This window comes from Nelusetta ayraudi, unplaced genomic scaffold, assembly GCF_046127955.1.
Source record: "Nelusetta ayraudi isolate G7.1 ecotype Tasmania unplaced genomic scaffold, CSIRO-AGI_Nayr_v1 ptg000106l, whole genome shotgun sequence".
Lineage (NCBI taxonomy): Eukaryota > Metazoa > Chordata > Actinopteri > Tetraodontiformes > Monacanthidae > Nelusetta > Nelusetta ayraudi.
Genome location: NW_027466156.1, coordinates 293,571 through 310,966, shown reverse-complemented (window position 1 = coordinate 310,966; position 17,396 = coordinate 293,571). Strand labels below are relative to the sequence as shown.

At 45.4% G+C, this 17,396-nt stretch overlaps 1 protein-coding gene and 1 long non-coding RNA gene across 3 annotated transcripts; one reads left to right on the top strand and one right to left on the bottom strand.

Annotated features, from left to right (window-relative positions):
- Window positions 1-230: 230 nt before the first annotated feature.
- Window positions 231-13,368, bottom strand: rpgrb (retinitis pigmentosa GTPase regulator b). 2 transcript variants are annotated; one of them, XM_076048656.1, is made up of 17 exons: window positions 13,230-13,368; window positions 12,295-12,420; window positions 12,103-12,195; window positions 11,557-11,619; window positions 11,310-11,468; window positions 10,103-10,411; window positions 9,815-9,970; window positions 9,598-9,722; window positions 5,940-6,131; window positions 5,728-5,866; window positions 4,971-5,065; window positions 4,785-4,844; window positions 2,780-4,552; window positions 1,560-1,811; window positions 1,428-1,476; window positions 1,116-1,225; window positions 231-1,038 (listed from the first exon to the last, which is right to left on the bottom strand). In XM_076048656.1, the coding sequence occupies exons 1-17, from the start codon at window positions 13,258-13,260 to the stop codon at window positions 841-843; spliced, it is 3,930 nt and encodes a 1,309-aa protein (XP_075904771.1). In that variant the 5' UTR covers window positions 13,261-13,368; the 3' UTR covers window positions 231-840. The 2 variants fall into 2 exon arrangements, 1 of the variants encoding a protein (XP_075904771.1); XR_012929200.1 differs by lacking the exons at window positions 231-1,038; window positions 1,116-1,225; window positions 1,428-1,476 and having other exon boundaries at window positions 1,712-1,859; window positions 2,076-4,552.
- A 2,439-nt stretch (window positions 13,369-15,807) lies between these two features.
- On the top strand, window positions 15,808-17,179 carry LOC142903169 (uncharacterized). Its single transcript, XR_012929201.1, has 2 exons — window positions 15,808-15,847; window positions 17,005-17,179. It is a non-coding gene; the product is annotated as an uncharacterized LOC142903169 (long non-coding RNA).
- The last annotated feature ends 217 nt before the right edge of the window (window positions 17,180-17,396 follow it).

Genomic DNA, 17,396 nt, shown 5'->3' with positions numbered 1-17,396 from the left:
ACGTCTAATTAAAACGGCAATATCTAATAGCAAAATTATATATTGTACTGGTCCAAAATGACAATTCTTTATTATATTCACCGAGGAATTATCAATAACTGAAGGTTTACTTTATATTTCCAATTTAAAATGTATTAAGCTGTGGTAAATTTGGGATGTGAAAACTATAATGAAGTTAAAAAAAAAAAAAAAAACTATCCAAAAATAGGTACTGTAGTATGAAGATAACATATTTATACCAAAATGCTTTATTGGTACCATAAAAGTCAGATGGTTACAAAACAATGGAATTGGATAAATAAGATTATCGTGTCAGCGTAGAAAACATTCACATATACTTGAAATGCTTACAGGTCACACCCAAAGTGCAAATGTGCTCGATGTCACATAATAAATAAGACTTCTTCTTTTCTTTTCTTTTTTTTAACATCCTCACAGTCTGGAAAAAACACACACACGTTCACACACAGATAAAAACATTAATGGGTTTCACACTCAGCTGCTAAAGAAAATGTGCCACAGACAGACCTGCCACCACACCCCACTGGTGTGACTGGTTGAGGAGGAAGACCGGGTGTGGCTGTAGGTCACTTGTACAAATACAGTGGTTAAAGAAGAAGTGGTTCCGTTATAAAACTGCAACACTGCAGCTTGTATTTAAAAAGAAAAAGAAAAAAAAAGGTCACAGTTTTCAGGCACGCTCGTAATTTTTCTAAGCATTTATGCCTTTGTGGGTTATGCAAAAACAGGCTGGTTCAGTAAAACCTGCAGAGGGCGGCGTGCAAGGAACCGTCTCACTCTTTGGTCTGATTGCTGGGAGTCATGGAAGACTGGTGGGGATCACAGAAGGGTGCAGGCCCCAGAGTGAGGGCCCCTGGCTCCAGGGGGCGGAGCCACACCTCCGTCGGGTGCTTGGGAGCGGGCTGTTCCCTCGGCGCCGCTGAACAGCGGTTCCCCCTTGGCGGCGAGCTCGGCGGTGGGGGTGTGGTCCCGGTTGGCGGTCAGCTTGGACCTGGAGAAGCGCCTGAAGAGCGAGAGCTGAGGAGACGTAGGGGGGAGACGTGAGAACAAGCGGGACGAGTATTGGTCTTCAGCTCTCCTTCTTCTTCTTCTACCTTTTTGTTGGAGCCTGATTGGCTTTTGGAGCTGCTGTCTGCCGTCTCCTTCTCCTTCTCCTCCTTCTTTCCCCCTGGAGTTCCCTCTGGATGGTCAGTGATTTCAGTGGCTGTTGATGAGAAATAATTTTTTATTTTGTCAGAAATCAACCATCGCATTGGTTAGATTAGTTATGTTCTAGTAGTATTTATTGCTTATCAATTTAATTTACTGCATGCACTGAAGGGGGGCACTTTTTGTTGGACTTAATTGTATAATGACAACAAAGGAATTCAATTCAATTCAATTCAATTCAATTGCTTCTCACTGACCTTTGGCATCCTGCTGCTCTCCGTCCGCCTCCTTTTCCGGCTCATCGGCCTTTTGGGGAGATCACACTGCTTAACGTCAGCGCCACCCGGCGGCGGGAATTGACAACATTTGAACAAAAAGGTCACACTGACGGGACTGGGAGTTTCCTCCGAAGGTTTCTCTGCAGAGTCGTCCTGACTGGAGGAGGGTCCCTCCGTGGATGTGTCCCTCTCCTCCTCCTCCTCCTCCTCTTCCTCCTCTTCCTCCTCCTCTTCCTCCTCCTCCTTTTCCTCTTCCCCGTCTTCATCGGAATCTTCCTTCTCTTCGTCGTCATCATCATCATCGTCATCGTCGTCATTGTCGTCATTGTCGCTGTCATCCACTTCTTCTCCGTGACCGTCCCTCTTTTCTTCCGGTTTGGACAGCTTCGGCACCAACCCTTTGGTGGGATCCTGGGAAAGAGAGTTCAAGGACACGATGGGAGTTGGAAAACTGGAAGGTCAAACTCTAGTTGCAAATCTAATCACTGGGCAACAGGGGGCAGAAAAGGTGAGAACACTATCAGGAGGTGGGGAAAAGGCTCGAACAGGGGTTGATGGGAAGCCGCTAACAGGTGGGACACCAGACTGGGGGAAGACGACAAAAACAACAAAACAAAAACACCCCACCTGATGGAGGAAGCGGCCAATCAAATGCTCAACGTGGCTGGAAGTGAGAACTGGAGTGTCTCGTGTTGCGGCAGCCGGAACATTAGATTAGAAGCTCGATGGAGCAAATCATCAAAAAAAGTCTCCTTCAGTAGTTCAGTCACATGACCGACAGAGAGGGGTAGGTTGTTACATCTGCCGCTTTATTGGATCGTGTGTTAGTTGTTAGGACATGGAAAATGATGTTGGGTGATTTACATCACTTAGGAAAATAATATAACAACAGATAGGATTACAAAGAAAGACAAAGCATTGTTATAAAGGCCCAGTGCTTTAGCGTGAAGTAACTAAACCAACAAATCACACCTTTTGTCAATAACAGGGTAAGAAGAAGGAAATAAAATCTTTGTAAATAAGACAGTGAGATAAGAAGACGCAGGTTGAAGACACAGAAACATGATGAAATTGTGAATTTAAAAAAAAAATGAAAATGTGAGCAGAAAGGCACTGCACTCTTGTTTCACATTTGAGGTGAAAACCCGACGAGCAGGAAAGGAGAGACATTGACAGACTTGTTGTGTCGCTCAGTGTTATTTCAGGTTGAGGTACTGCGGCAACACGTCATCCCAGAATTCCTCAGGCTCCTCCGCTGCCTGACCTTTGGCCCCTGACCTGGGGTGACCCCCGGATTTACTCTGTTTCTGGGAAGACTTTTTCTTCTTCACATCTTCCTCCTCCTCCTCCTCCTCCTCTTCATCCTCTACCTCCTCCTCTTCATCCTCCTCCTCTTCACTTTCATCTCCCTTCTCTTCTTCCACTTCCTCCTCTTCTTCCTCTTCCTCCTCCTCCTCTCCTTCCTCCTCCTCCGCTTCCTCTTCATCTTCAGTCTCTGCTTCCTCCTCCTCTTCAACTTTAGAGTCATCATCATCTTCCTCCGCCTCTTCCTCTTCCTCCTGCTCTTCATCTTTGCTTTCCTCCTCGCTCTCTTCACTTTCACTCTCCTCATCTCCTTCTTCATCCTCCTCTTTGCTTTCGGCCTCTTCCTCACTGCTCTCCTCCTCCTCCTCCTCCTCGACGCTACTCTCCTCTTCCTCTCCTCCCTCTGTCTCACTCTGTGCGTCGCTCTCCTCTTCCTCCTGCGAGGACTTTGAAGACCCACTCTCCCCCTCCTCTTCCTCACTCCTACTCTTTACACTCCCATCCTCCTCCTCCTCCACCTCCTCCTCCTCCTCCTCCCCTTCTGCCTCTTCATCTTCTGACTCTTGCCCTGTGCCCTCTGTCTCCTGAACGGACCCTTCCTCCCCTCCCTCCTCTTCCTCACTTCCTTTGCTCTCTCTCTCCTCGGTCTCAGCTTCACTTGTACTTGCCGACATCCTCCTCACTTCTTCCTCCCTTTCCCCCTCCTCTTCCTCCTCCTCCTTGCTAACTCCAGCTTCTGACTCATATTCTGGCTGAAGGGTGTCACTCTCTTCATCACTCTCCTCCTCCTCCTCCTCCTCCTCCTCCTCCTCCTCCTCCTCTGTTGCTTTCTCCACACTCTCTTGACTAACATCCCGCTCTTCTTCCTCTTCCTCGCTCACGTCGGCGCTCGTTCTCTGCTCGTCCTCCTCTTCCTCCTGCTCTTCTTTCTTGTCCCGCCCACTGGCGCCCCTCTTGTCCCGGGTTGCCTCGCTCTCGGCCGCCGGCGTGATGCTGATGCTGACGGGCGACTTGTTGCTGAAGTCGGCGACGTGTGACTCAGGCTCCTTGCTCCATGATTTGACAGTGCCGCTGGCGTCGTCGGCCAGGGACGAAGCAGCTGAGCTGGACATCACCTGGCGCACCAGCAGCGAGCCCGCCGCCAGAGCCGCTGCTCCAGCCAGCAGCTTCCCCTTCGATGCCTCCTTCTTGTCTCCTCTTGAAAGTTTGGACTCCTTGTCTGAGTCCGCCTCCCTTTTGTTCCTTTCGTCTTTGGATTTTTTCGAGGAGTCTTTGCTCTCTGTCAACATGCGGCTCGGGCGAGACCCCGGTGAGTCGGCCAGGCTGACCTTTGACCCCGGCGAGCCCACCGACGAGCCTCTGCTTTGTACAACCATGGGTTTTCTCCTGACGGCGACAGACTTGAGTTTCGCTTTGGGCGGTGCAGGTGTGGGGGCGGGGCTTGTGGCGGTCGACTTCCTGCCCGCCTCCATCACGTGACTCCTGCCGACTGCCGGCCTGAGCCGCCACCTGGAGGCCTCCTTCCTCACGTCCTGCACGCTGGGAGCTCCGCTCCTCCTCTGCGGCTCCTCCACAGCCAGGCTTGCGTTCTCTTTGTCTGCCAGTCTGGCTCCTCCTCTCTGGGCCAGTGGGAGGGGCCCCCCGGCACCCCTCAGGCGCTCGGTGGGCAGCGCCTGGCCGGGAGCCAGCGAGCGGCTGAGGCTGGACGCCGACGACAAGCTGCTCTGCTTTGGGAGCTTTTTACCCGTTTGTTGGTTCTCTTTCTGCCTCCTAGTGGCCTTACCATGCTTACCCTTCCGCTACGTCCCACCCCGGCACCAGACAGCAGAGAGAGGATAGAAAAAGAAGGCATGCATTAGGAAGAGAGCAAGGTGTGCAGATGATGAGTATAAAGAAAGAAATAAGAGCAATAATTCCCTGATTGAAAGCGACTGATCGTCTTCAGGACTTTGTGGTGGCGCAGGAGCTCAGCTTCAGGATTTGTTTAACAACAGGGAGGAAATGTTCTGGGCTTAAAATTACAGTTCTTACCTTGTGCATTGGGGACAGAGTGAGCGATTTGTCCATGGGGTCCAGCTTCATGACGTGAGTCTGTCAGAAAAAGAGAAGAACAAAAAGCAAAAAGGTAAAAAAAAAATAAATCGAGAAGCAAAATCTTCACCTTCTTTCTCATCGCACGTCAAGACACAACACAAAACTCAAGAGGTGGCCGCTCACCATGTTGAGGAGGTCCGCGGTGTCTCCGAGACCTTTGACGCTGTCGGCGTCCGTCAGGCTTTCCACCACACCATCTGTCTCGCCGCCTGTCGGCTCTGACGGAGCAGAAGAAGCAGGAAATAAATACGGCGGCAGTGTGCATCTCTCAGACCAGCAAAGGTCTCCTCTTGGTTTAACTTAAAGATCCAGTGTGTAATATTTGGCTTGATTTATGATTTTTTTTAATATTGGCAAAAGCTTAAAATACTGCCACATAAATACATTAATAAATGTGTATCCTCACAGTACAATAAAAGTACGGTAATTGTTTTTTTCTACCCAAAGAACGGTTCTTATTTGTATGTAAGAATCTTGCTCCTAGTTAGCTGCCATCGCGCACCGCCACATTTCTAAGAAAGCCTGGTGTGGACAATCAAGGTGTATCGTATTTAGAGCGACTGCTCGTGTCCTCAATAAATCAAAGAAGAAGAAGGTGGACGAGGTATCCAGGTTTGTGTGCACAGGCCACTGTAGCTCACAGGCTAGCTCAGGAGGGGGAGAGAGAGTGAAAGACATTGCAATCTAAACTGTAACCACTTGTTGTCACTGTTTCTACTTCAAAATCGCCAAATATTACACACTTGACCTTTAAGGCAGAAAACCAGAGCACGAACTCAGTCGGATTAAGTGGGAACACAATGAGAATCCCTGAAGTGCTGAGTGATGCTAAGAGTGATGCTGGGGAAGGTAGGGAGGGGGAGAAAGTGGAGCTCGGTACCCTGCTGATGTCGGTGCGTGCCGTTCAACACCTTTCTGTAGTTCAGCTCGGCGGGTGGCAGCAGTGGAGGGCGCAGGAACCCGCCGGCGGTGGTGCTCAGCGTGCTGAACATGGTGCTGAACTGCTCCGGGGATCTCTCCTGCAGGGAGGGAGAAGCCGCGAGATTAGCAGCTTCCTCCTTAAGCGTTACAGTTAAACGGTCGGCGACCCACCCGCTCCCTGCGGCGCACACGGGCCGAGAGGCTCTTCCGCAGGGTGGCCGAGTCAGCAATGTCCCCCAGCAGCTCCACGTAGGGCTTCTCCAGCTGGTCCTCCGTCACGTCGTCCTCCTCCAGCGTCACTTCGCCACCACCCTCGTCCCTCAGCCGAGCCAGCACCACCATGTGGCAGCCGCCGCACGTAGCCTGCAACGATATATATTAAAAATGTGAATATCATGACGTGCATACCATGGTTAGTGCTGCCGCCTTGCCACAGCAAGAAGGTCATGGGTTTGATTCCGGGCCTGGGACATTTCCGTGTGGAGTTTGCATGTTGTCCCTGTGTGCCTTGAACCCTGTGGGTTATCTCCGGGTTCTCCGGCTTCCTCCCGCAGGCCAAAAACAGGCATGTGAGGATTGGAAACTGTTGGAACTCATATTAACATTCAAAAGCCAGAAAAAATAAGTGTCTCTTCAGTGTGGACTTGAAAGAGTCCAGTGTTGGCAGCAGGCGAATAGCAGACGGGAGAGAGTTCCAGAGGACAGGGGCAGCCACACTGAAGGCTCTTTCACCAAGAGTCCGCTTGTTGCTGGGAGGGATGGTAAGTAGCCCCAAATCAGATGATCTCAGGTTCCAGGATGGGGGAGTGATCCTTGAGGAGGGCAGACAGGTACTGTGGGGCCAGGGCATGGAGAGCTTTATAGCTGAGGAGGAGAAGTTTGTAGATGATGCGGAACTTCACCAGCAGCCGAGTTTTGAATATACTGCAGTCTATCTAGGGCTTTGTTGGGTAGCCCAAACAGGAGAGAGTTGCAGTAATCCAGGTGGGAGGAAATGAAAGCGTGGATGAGGGTCTCAGCAACTAGTTCGGAAAGTGACGGCTGCAACCTGCAGATGTTTTTAAGGTGGAAAAAGGAAGACCTGGGGTCCGTTGCACGAAAGTAGGATTCCGTCATCCGAGATGAGTAAGTAAGCCGCGCTCAACCAATCCACAACACGTGTGTCCAGGCTTCATCGGTTGCACAAAAACACATCCAGGATGAGAGCACACGGATTCATCAAGCCAGGTGAAACCTATCCTGGATAAGTGCGCGCACGCGGCTTCCTCAGATAGACCCCTGTTATCGAGCTCAGAATCAAGGATTCGCCATGACAACGAGAGTGGCGTCCTTTTCCCTTCCGAGGCGGAAATCCAAATGGAGGCTCATGAGGATGTAAAAGAAGAAATACAGAAGAAAGGCAACACCACCACAGCGTTAAAACAGAGAGAAAAGCGTGGCAAAGTATCGCAGACTGTCTGAATGCGTAGGAAGTGCACAAATACGAACTCGCTCCTCCGCTGGAACAATCGCAATTACGATCATAATAGTTCATAATAATAGTCACATCCGAAAACGAAGTCGTACTCTACGACTACGAACCAGTTGAAATTGTAGGCGGAATTTATTGCAGATGTGAGTGAAATTGTGTAAATGTAGCTCCAAAAAACTGTAACAATTTTGATAAATACACAAGTTCACTGAATGTCCGTTTGAGCTTAAAAAAACTTCATTGTGTGTGTGTGTGTGTGTGTGTGTGTGTGTGTGTGTGTGTGTAACTAATATTTAAGTTACACAAGTGTACATTGTATGCAGAAGGTGCCTGCTCACCTTCTTTTTTAGCATCATTTGGTGCCCACACAAAATGTCATTTGTGTAACAGGACTCAGATGTTGTGTATGGAGAGAGCCATCCTGGCAACATAGTGGGAATTAATGGAAGGAAATTCCCATTATGCAAAATTCCTGTGCTATGCTAATTGTCATGGGTTAACAGAACTCATAAGTTATCAGACAATTGTATGCCAGCATCTACAGCAGCAAATACAACTGGCTGATTTGGGCATACAATACAAGAAGAGAAAGACAGCAGACATTTCATTAGAGTCCGAAATAAAAAGGAAAACAATAAGAAAACTCAACCTTGAAAAAAAAAAAAAAAACTTGAATTAGAGCTGTCATGCTTTCAATACACACTGTATGCTGACTGGAACACAAATATAGTAATAATTCTTCTTCTTCTTTCCTCTCCCAGCTCCAAGAACATGACACATCTTAAAATAAATAAAGGTCAATTGAATTATGATGGTGTCTGTTTGTTTCCTGTATGCACCTTTTGATCTAAAAAGGGATGACACTAAGCGCTCAAATTGTGAAAGTTTTTATCTGTAATCCTACCTTAGTGCTATGATTGGTTGGAAGTTGAAACTCTGGCATGATTTATAAGGATAGAAGAAACACACTTAATGTACCAGGAAATGCAACTTCTCAGAAATATCAAAACACTTTATGGTAATAAAAAGTGAGAAGAGAGAACAGTTGAAATATCTATTATTTAAGGTAGTAGACATCACAATGACATTGAATTGAAAAAAAGGTTAAAAAATAACTAATGATTTGCAGCTTGTTAGGTGTAAATAAAAACCTCAATAAATGTGGCAAGACGCAAAGGGGCCGGGCGGGCTTCAAACCCCAGACTCCCAGGTAATAGTCATGCACACTAACCATTTGGCGAAAGGGATCTTCCCTTGGCCAAGCAGCCAGGGCGCATGATCAATTATTGGAGGCATAGTAACAGGACCGTCAACTGTCACAAAAAGAACCTCATGTTAGTCTTTGATGTGTATTCATGTTTATATGGGATGTGTATTTTTATATAGGATGCATGGGGAAAGTATAAGTTATGTTACAAATAATCAAATGATTGCAAGATTATCTCAACTAATTTCTCTATAATGATTGAAATTAAATGATTCCAAAAGTTGAAATAATAGAATTGAATTATTCCAAATGTTGAAATAATGACAGTGAGTCAGTTGAATGTGGTAACAATGTGTAGTGTTCAGTGGAATAACGATTGGTTTCTGTTGGTGGTGACTGTTTACTGAGACAAGGAGTGAGATTAAATAGATCCTAGAATTTAGCCTGGTCTGGAGCAGGTTCACTCCACAGAATAAATCTCCATGGTAATTTATACCATAACATGTTGCTCTTCCACCTATCCTACTTTTGTGCAACCGGATCACGGATAAGTTCATCCAGGATGACCAACATATCCCGGCTTAATCCCTTATCCTAGTTTCGTGCAAAGGGCCCCAGGTAACGGATTTGATGTGGGACTCATAGGAGAGGGTAGAGTCGATGATGATGCCCAGGTTGCGAACCTCAGGGGATGGAGAGATGGAACAAACATCCACTTGGAGGAAAAAATCCCCAACCTTCTGAAGCTGCTCCTTGAGTAGGTTAGAGGTCATCCATATCTCTATTTCTTGGAGGCAGTTGACAATGGTTGTGTGTCTCCATAAGGCCCAGCGATAAACTGGCGACTTGTCCCGGCTGTCACCCTGCCTGGGAGAGGCTCCAGCAGACCCCTGTGACCCAGAGCTCAGGAAAAAGTGGATGGATGGATGGATTTGTACTAGACTCATATATGTTTGTCATTTTGTAATTAAAAAAGTTTTTCTTCTATGTGCGTTTGTCTTCTATCAGTTAGGATTTTGCGACTACATGAAGAAAAATTCTCAATAAAAAAACTTGAGTGAAAAAGAAAAAAATATCAATGTTATGTGGTATCAGCATTTGACTGTAAGATTTAGGCAAGGGTAAAACCAATACAAAAACTGAAGACCCACCGCCTGGATGCTGTAGTTGAGGAAGCGCGGACACAAGGTGGGTTTGAACTGGTTGGTGAAGTTCTCCTCCCCCAGGGCCAGTTTTCCGTTGCGGCCGTCCCCAAAGGTGTACAGCAGGCCGCCGTCTGCACGCACGGATCGCAGATTAGAGAGTCCAGAGCTCAACGGCGACCGCTTCAAAACTCAGAGGGCAGGCAGGCAAGGGGGCGCCGTTTACCTGTGACCACGGCCGTGTGGTTCTCGCCGCAGGAGACCTGGCAGACGCGCCCCCTCCTGAAGTGCTCCACCGGCCGGGGCAGGCGCGACTCGAAGATGAAGGTGCCGTGGCCGAGCTGGCCGAACTGGCCGAGGCCGAAGGTGAAGACGTCGTCCTCTGGAGGGGCATCGAGCGATAAGCAACACATTTGTAGAAAAAATGCAAAAAAAACGACAACAAAAAAACGCATTTTTTAAATTTTCCTTTCAGACAAACTGTTAGAATGTAAGAAACATGAGATGGACTAACCCGTGAGTGCCACCGTGTGGCCGCCGCCGCACACCACCTTCACCACTGGCTCCTTGATGCTCTTCACCAGCTGGGGGACTCGGTGTCGGGGCAGCTGGTCGGTGCCGAGGCCCAGCTTGCCGCTGTCGCTCTCGCCGAAGGTGTACAGGGCGCCATCCACCGTCACCAGCGCCGAGTGGTAGTAGCCACAGGAGACCCAGCCCACCGGCCGGCCCACCGTCACCTCCTGCGGCGTGGAGGCGTGGCTCTCCTTCCCCAGGCCGATCTGGCCCTCTGCGTTGTCGCCCCACATGAACAGCCTGCCGCTCTCTGTCGCAAGACAGTTATTGATCATTGTGAGATTTTAAAGAAGAAACAGCAACATCAAGTAGTTACATTCTAGATTGCAGCATCTTTCAAGGCAAATATTACACAATGGACATTTAAATGGAATTACTCCAAGTTAACGTGTGTGTGAAGGCTGCAGGTGCTTGCGCGCTGTGGCGCAGTCAGCTTGGAAACCTGCTCCGTACCCTCTCAAGCCGAATGTATTTCCGAGCAGCGGCGTCCAGCGCGGCGGCTGGATCGGTTCACGCCAGGATTGCAAGATCGCGCGACAACCCAGGGTTGTTTTGCGTGTATTTAAAGAAAACAACAGTGAACCAAAACTCTCTCGCCCATCCGAACTGTGTTTCAAATATCGCTGTGTGTAAAAAAGAATAAACAATAAACCAAACTGGCTGGTATCATACAAAAATGCAGGTATTTAAAGTACATCTGCATTTCGTTCATTATAGTTTCAGATTTAGAGTCAAATCTGCTTGTTTGACGGTCAACATGACCAGTGTTGAAGCCAATATGTCACATTGACGTTCCACAGTAAAGTACAGCACATAGAAAAAACGAATGCACCACATTGTATATTATGATGAAAATCAACCGGGTCCACCGTGTTTTCACATCATTGACTGTCTGCCTGACCGATGCTACCTGCTGCCATTGAAAAGTACAACAGCCACTTATTTTTCGGCGCAGCTCGATTTCATGTTTCTGGGATAATTCTGAAACTCATCCCCTCCGCGCCTGTTGTGAACATGCAGACTGACTTTAATGGCTGCGATCTGCTGCAGAGCCACGAACGCGTCGCAGATGTACCGCAGACACTTCAAGTGTAAATTGGGGTTACCCCAGTTCGTGTGAAGTATTCTGACATGTGTGAGTGCTTCACCTGTGAGAGCGGCGGAGGTGTTGGACCCTGCAGCGAGCATTTTGATTGGCCCCTGGGAGTCCAGGGCGGGGATCCTGTGGAAGGACGTCCTCTCCTCGCAGTCCCCGAGGCCTAGCTGCCCCTCGCTGTTGCCCCCTGAGGAGAACACCTTTCCCTGAGCTACCAAAAAAAAAAACACACACACACAGTCAGTGATGAAACTGTGTGGTATGCAATACAATAAAAAAGGGTCTCGTGTGACTGTGACCTGTGCTGATGAGGGTGTGGTTCCTTCCACAGGCCACCAGGTGAATTTTCTCTGATTTCAGAGCTGCAAAAACAGCAGAAACACGTGATCTACAAATCGAACTACAATACAAACCCAAGGCGATGGCAACATGCCGAAATACACGTTTTAATTGCAGAAATGGACCTTCCTCAGATGTGTAGCATCTTTCAAATGAGCGAGCGACTGTCTCTGTAGATTAGAGCAGATTATTGGCCCTACAGACTGGGATTACAATGGGATCAAATCTCTTGGGTGTCCCCTGCAGGAGCTCTCAGGTCCCTCAGATTGTTGCTCTGTTAGTAAAACTGCAACTTGTGTTCATTTTGAAAACATCTTCAAATCAAGAAGATTACAGCTAAATTTATTTCAGCCTCCCAGACCTTTTCCTGAAACAGTTTCCTGTCAGGGACGGCCCAATTTAACCGGGAATGAAGGGCCTCTGGAGGCAGCTGTCAGTGACAGCACTCGGCACTTGCTTCTTTTGGGGAGATAACGTAAAAGACAAAGACTTATTTCAAGACCCACCTTTGACACAAGTGGGCTTGTTGACCGTGGCTTTGGATCCCAGACCAAGTTGGCCCCAGTTGTTGCTACCAAACATGAAGAGTTTCCCATTTTCTGCAGAGAAACACCAAAGGTGCTTTGAAGCTTTAGTCATGAGGAAAAATAAATGTGCAATCAACAATCAAGTGTGCGCTGCTCAGTACAGGGCTGCACCTGTTATTAAGGCCGTGTGCTCGTCCCCACAGGCAATTTTCAATGGGACGTCATTTTTGAGCCAGAATTTACTGGGAACGTTGTCGGCAAACTTGCTCTTCCCGAAAGTGAAAACAGCTCCTGACTCTGACAGATAAACATGAACAAAATTAAACAACAACAACAACAACAACAACAACGATGTTAGAAATGTATCTTTTCTAAGTGAGACTGAAGTATATGTCTGTGAAGATTTTCAGTCATCCAGGTCACCTGAAGGTAGAAGGGGTTAAGTCAGAGAAAAGTATAATTCATGTTTTTCTCTCAATTCAGACTCCATTTCACCAATTCAGTTGGGAAATTTTACAATCTACAGGAAAATTACAGTAATGATTCATTTCATTCTAAGCATCAAAATAATGATTAATACTACTACTATTACGACTACTAAATAATAATAATAATAATAATAATAATAATAATAATAATAATAATAATAATAATAATAATAACAACAATAATAATAAAAACAACAACACAGAAGGGTTGTTGTAATTGTAAAAGTATTTAGTTACAACAGAATGCAACTGAAAGAGGCATTAGCTTGGCAAAGATGATGTATAAATAAACGATGACCGTGTTAATAGTTAAAATGAAGGGTCACGTTCCAAAACCAACCAAGTCAAAGCCAAGTCGGAGGAAGGGATACAAATTCGTTCAAACCTGAAACCAATCACGAAAAAAACAAAAAGAACAGAAGAATACAGAAGAAAATTGCTCATGACAGGTTGTGATGAAGAAAGTGGGTGAGAACTGTTGAATTCAGCTAGCTCGCCCGCTACGGAGGATGCTAAACAACGACGTCAACTTAAAGCAGCCGAGCCGAGCGTCGAGCGTTTTTGTCCGCGTGACACCGCCGGAGTGTCGACGGGTCGGATAAACGTTGTGTCGTTCACCTGGGATGTCGTCCTCAGCCTCCCCTGCCATTACTGCGGCACTTTAATCCGCTTTGCTCGCCGTCATGGGCGTATTTGGCGTCCCTTCTTGTTTACGACTCGCACAACCCGGAAGTAAACAAGACTTCTCCTAGGTTACCGTGCCGATCACGTGGGAGTTAAAGGAACAGTCCTCTTCAAACAAAACCAAAAAAAGCATTTTCAACTCAGTGTTTCTTTCCATTTTTTTCAGTTATCAAAAATAAACTTTATATTTTCTTACGACATATTGACATAATGCTTTATTTTATAGCAATTACAACAACAACAACAACAACAACAACAACAACAACAACAACAACAACAAAAAACAATGACAAAAAAAACTATTGCGAGTTATCTCACATTTATAAGCAGTCGGGTTTACTCAGTGGCTCTTCAACAAAAATATTTCAAACTCATTTGTCAACTTGTTTATGCTTATTACTGAAATAAATTGTGCGGAACACGGCCGCAAGACTTCAAGCGGAACCAAGGACGGAATTTTGAATTCAGAAGTGGGGGGGGGGGACACAACTGACCAGAGCCGCGGGGGGGCTGGTACCACCTCAAAGCAATGCGAAGTTAAAAAAATATGCGTACAACCACAGCCTAGAGGCTTTTACATACAAAGTTGTCATACAGAAATTTCACATGCAAAAAAAAAAATTAATTAAATCTGAAATTCTTTCAATCTCTCTTTCCAATTGCCACCATTACCACCAACGCTTCTTTTTGGTATGTATACGTAAAATTATATCTCATTTTTTTGTAAAAAAAAAAGAAAAAAAAAAAAAAAAAGCAGAAATTCTGAATTACTTTGACTATACTTACACTCAGACATATAAATGGATAGATTACTGCAGACTAGTATACAATCAAACAATTACATAATATGAACATATAAACTGCAATACATAAGTTCATCATAAAGTTATAAAATAATTTTCAAAAAATTAAAGTAATAGTATTACTACTAGTAGACTAATAATAATTATAAGTGAAAGGTGTCCGAGATGTCAGTTGTGTGGGGGTCAGGTGTTGTGGGCCAGTTTGAAAAGGTGGGTTTTGAGTTTGTTTTTGAAGGAGGTGAGTGAGTCTGAGTTTCTGATGGATGAGGAGTTCCAGAGGAGTTCCAGAGGGCCAGAGTGTAATGCGTTCCTTTGAGTAACTTTACACTTTGACTTCTAAAGAAGTCTCTTATGTCCAATTTTCTTTTTTGGACATACACCTGGTTGCGCCTAATTACCAATTAACACACAAACACAAATGTTACATTAACATTTACATTACATTTACATTAACACAAATGTTAATGTAAATGTAAATGAAACCTCTGATATTAAAATCCTTCTACCTGACGTGAACAGGCAGAACAAACGCCCAACATGTCAACAACTTACAGGAGCAGATCGGACTCTAGCGATGATGAGCAACGCCTGTATTTTTTTTCTTTTTTTTCCACCGGAGAGCAAGTAGTCCACGCGCTGTTTCTAACCAGATGGAGTGACAGCGGGGACAGCCAATCACACATTATTAGCAAGAAACGGAGGAGCCAATCGAAGAGTTTGGAGGGCGGTCTCGAGGGAAACAGGCTTCAGCTAGAGCGGCCGTTTTCCGCTGGGTCCTAGTGCCTAGCCCTGAACAACTCATTGTTTGACGTGGGAGGGGGGGAAGAGAGGCACCGAAATGCAGGGACTGTCGCAACCATAGATATATACAGAAGGGCTGTGTCTCAATTCAGGTTCTGCACCCTTGAGACCGAGTGTCCTCCGTCTGAAGGAAGCGTTCGTAGACTTCCCAGCCTAGAAGGACGGACCAAACCCCGCCTCCCTGGTAACTACTCGGGACGGTCTAGCCTTCGGCGTATTTCCTCGTTTCGTCACCGCCGCTTCCACTTCCACTTCCTACCACAGGGTGTCAGTAAGGTTCGTTATGGATGAATGGGGTACATTGTGCATATATAGAGGAGTTAGACAAGACCTGGGAGCACATGTTAAGGAGCTAATGCTCGACGTTCAATAAAAGTTCTACATGATGAACAACGTTCTTTGATTCCATTAAGAAGAACAAAACACGTGACGTTTTTATGGTATCAAGCTAACCATTGGTTCGCCATCTAACGATGCCGTTGGATGATCAAATAAATAAAATCCTACGTTAAAAAATGGATACTTTATGTGAAACTTCAATATTTAGATTTATATGTCGTGTCTTAACCAGTCCGTGCCGCTAATTTCAGCTGACTTCCCAGGATCCCACGATGCTTTGCAGCAGCACGCAAAGCTCCATGTAATACCCAAGTGCGCAAAGGATAGTGCGGTGTATCCTTGGAATCGGCTAAAAGTAGTGCGTATTTCCGAGGGCGCATTTTGAGCGTCCTAAGCACCCTCGGGAATTGGGACAAGCCTTCTCGCAGTGCTATGACGCAACTTCCTTCCAAAATGCGCACTTCAAGGACGCAGAACCTGGATTGAGACACAGCCAAGGTCACAACCCGATCTGAGTACCTGCTTGAAGTGAGTCGCGCAGGCGCAGTTGATGCGGAAGTGGAATACGCATGCGCGGATTTATCAGACGTTTTCCAACACGTTCCTGATGTGAGTCTCTATTATGAACGAACACTATGTCAATATTCCCCAATATTCCCCCGACTTTTGACAGTTGATTTATTGGCGTCGTGTGCGCACAATTTCAACATTTTTTTTATTTTTTTTTTACGTCCGTCTTACAAGGAATATAATCTCGCCAAATTGTGAGATAACATTCCCCGATTTATGACAGTTGCTTTGTTGGCGTCGTGCACGCAATTTTCTTCTTTTTTATTTTTATGTCCGTCATATAAGGAATGTAATCTCGCCAAATTGTGAGATAATATGATGTGTAGCCAAGATAGTCAGCTGAGCGATTGGAAGCATATTACTCGGTAAAGCTAAAATGTTCCGTTTTTCTAAAAGTAAATAACACAATATATGTCATACAACATAATATAATAAAAACAATATGTCATCACTCTTTGATAGAGATGTCCTGTTAATAACTTCTGTGAGGCCATATCCATTTTCAGCTATATAAAATACTTATTATTATATTTTTTATCATAATAATTAAAATTAAGTAGATATATAGTTACACTTCAATAATTTTATTTGTATTTCTACATGGGAAAAATGACCGAACCCAGCAGTTAAGGAAATATGATCTGGATTTTTCAATTAATCAGTGCATCATTACTGACTATGGGTGGTATCTTCCTCTCCCAAAAAACCAAAACCTTTTATACAAGAGATTGAACAATAAAGTCTCCTTGCACTTGTTTTTCATAGCCCCATACAGTAACATGTAACCTCCGTCTAATTTAATGTAAAAAAAACAAGTTCTGTCATTATCTCAACAAGTGGCTGATAGGTAATATAAAGCTGTATGCAGTTAACTGTGTCTAGGTCATGCACACACATATACAGAGTAAGATGTTGGTGTTGTGATTTTGATGATATTCATCATTTCAAATCAGGGTGATGTTTGGCATTTTAAATATAGAACATTACTATCTGTTCATATTCATGAAAATACCAAAGTTCATCTGTGAATGTAGGTGACATATGAGTTAGCTAAGGAGTTAGCAACATGAGGAGAGGGGGAGAGAGAGAAGAAGATGGCAGCTCTGTGACTTCAGGAACCAATTATTTTTCTTTTTCTCTTTTTAAATTCATTCGGTGTTCACAAGAAGATCTTCTTTGTCTCTGCACTGGCTCAGGAAGAGCTCCATGTCTTGCATTTTGGTGAAGCGGAACAGAAAGGGCTCTTTCGCATCTTCATCCTGGTCTTCATAGAGAACTTGCAGTGCGTGCTGTTGTTCGCATTCAGGGAAATTGAAAAAAAGGGGTTCCATTATCTGTCCCTTAAATAAAGCTCAGTTTGAGCGGACCCAATCCACTGCCTTGCGCATGTCCTATGTGATCCTTGGTTCCTCCTAAATATAAATAAAAGAATATATAAATTAATTAATTAATTAAATTGTGTTGAAGTCCCATCTACACAAAGTTGCTAATGCAATTCATTTGAGTTGAAAGTTTGTGGTTAAGGGTGATGCACTTCTGTGAGAAAAAAATGTTAATGGTGCTGTACAAATAAAATGAAATGAGTACA

Coding starts and splice junctions, on each gene's coding strand:
- rpgrb (XM_076048656.1), bottom strand. CDS start 13,260: ATGGCAGGGGAGGCTGAGGACGACATCCCAG. Junction 9,723..9,814: donor CCACACGGCCGTGGTCACAG/GTAAACGGCGCC, acceptor CCGTGCGTGCAG/ACGGCGGCCTGCTGTACACC. Junction 1,039..1,115: donor AATCAGGCTCCAACAAAAAG/GTAGAAGAAGAA, acceptor ACGTCTCCTCAG/CTCTCGCTCTTCAGGCGCTT.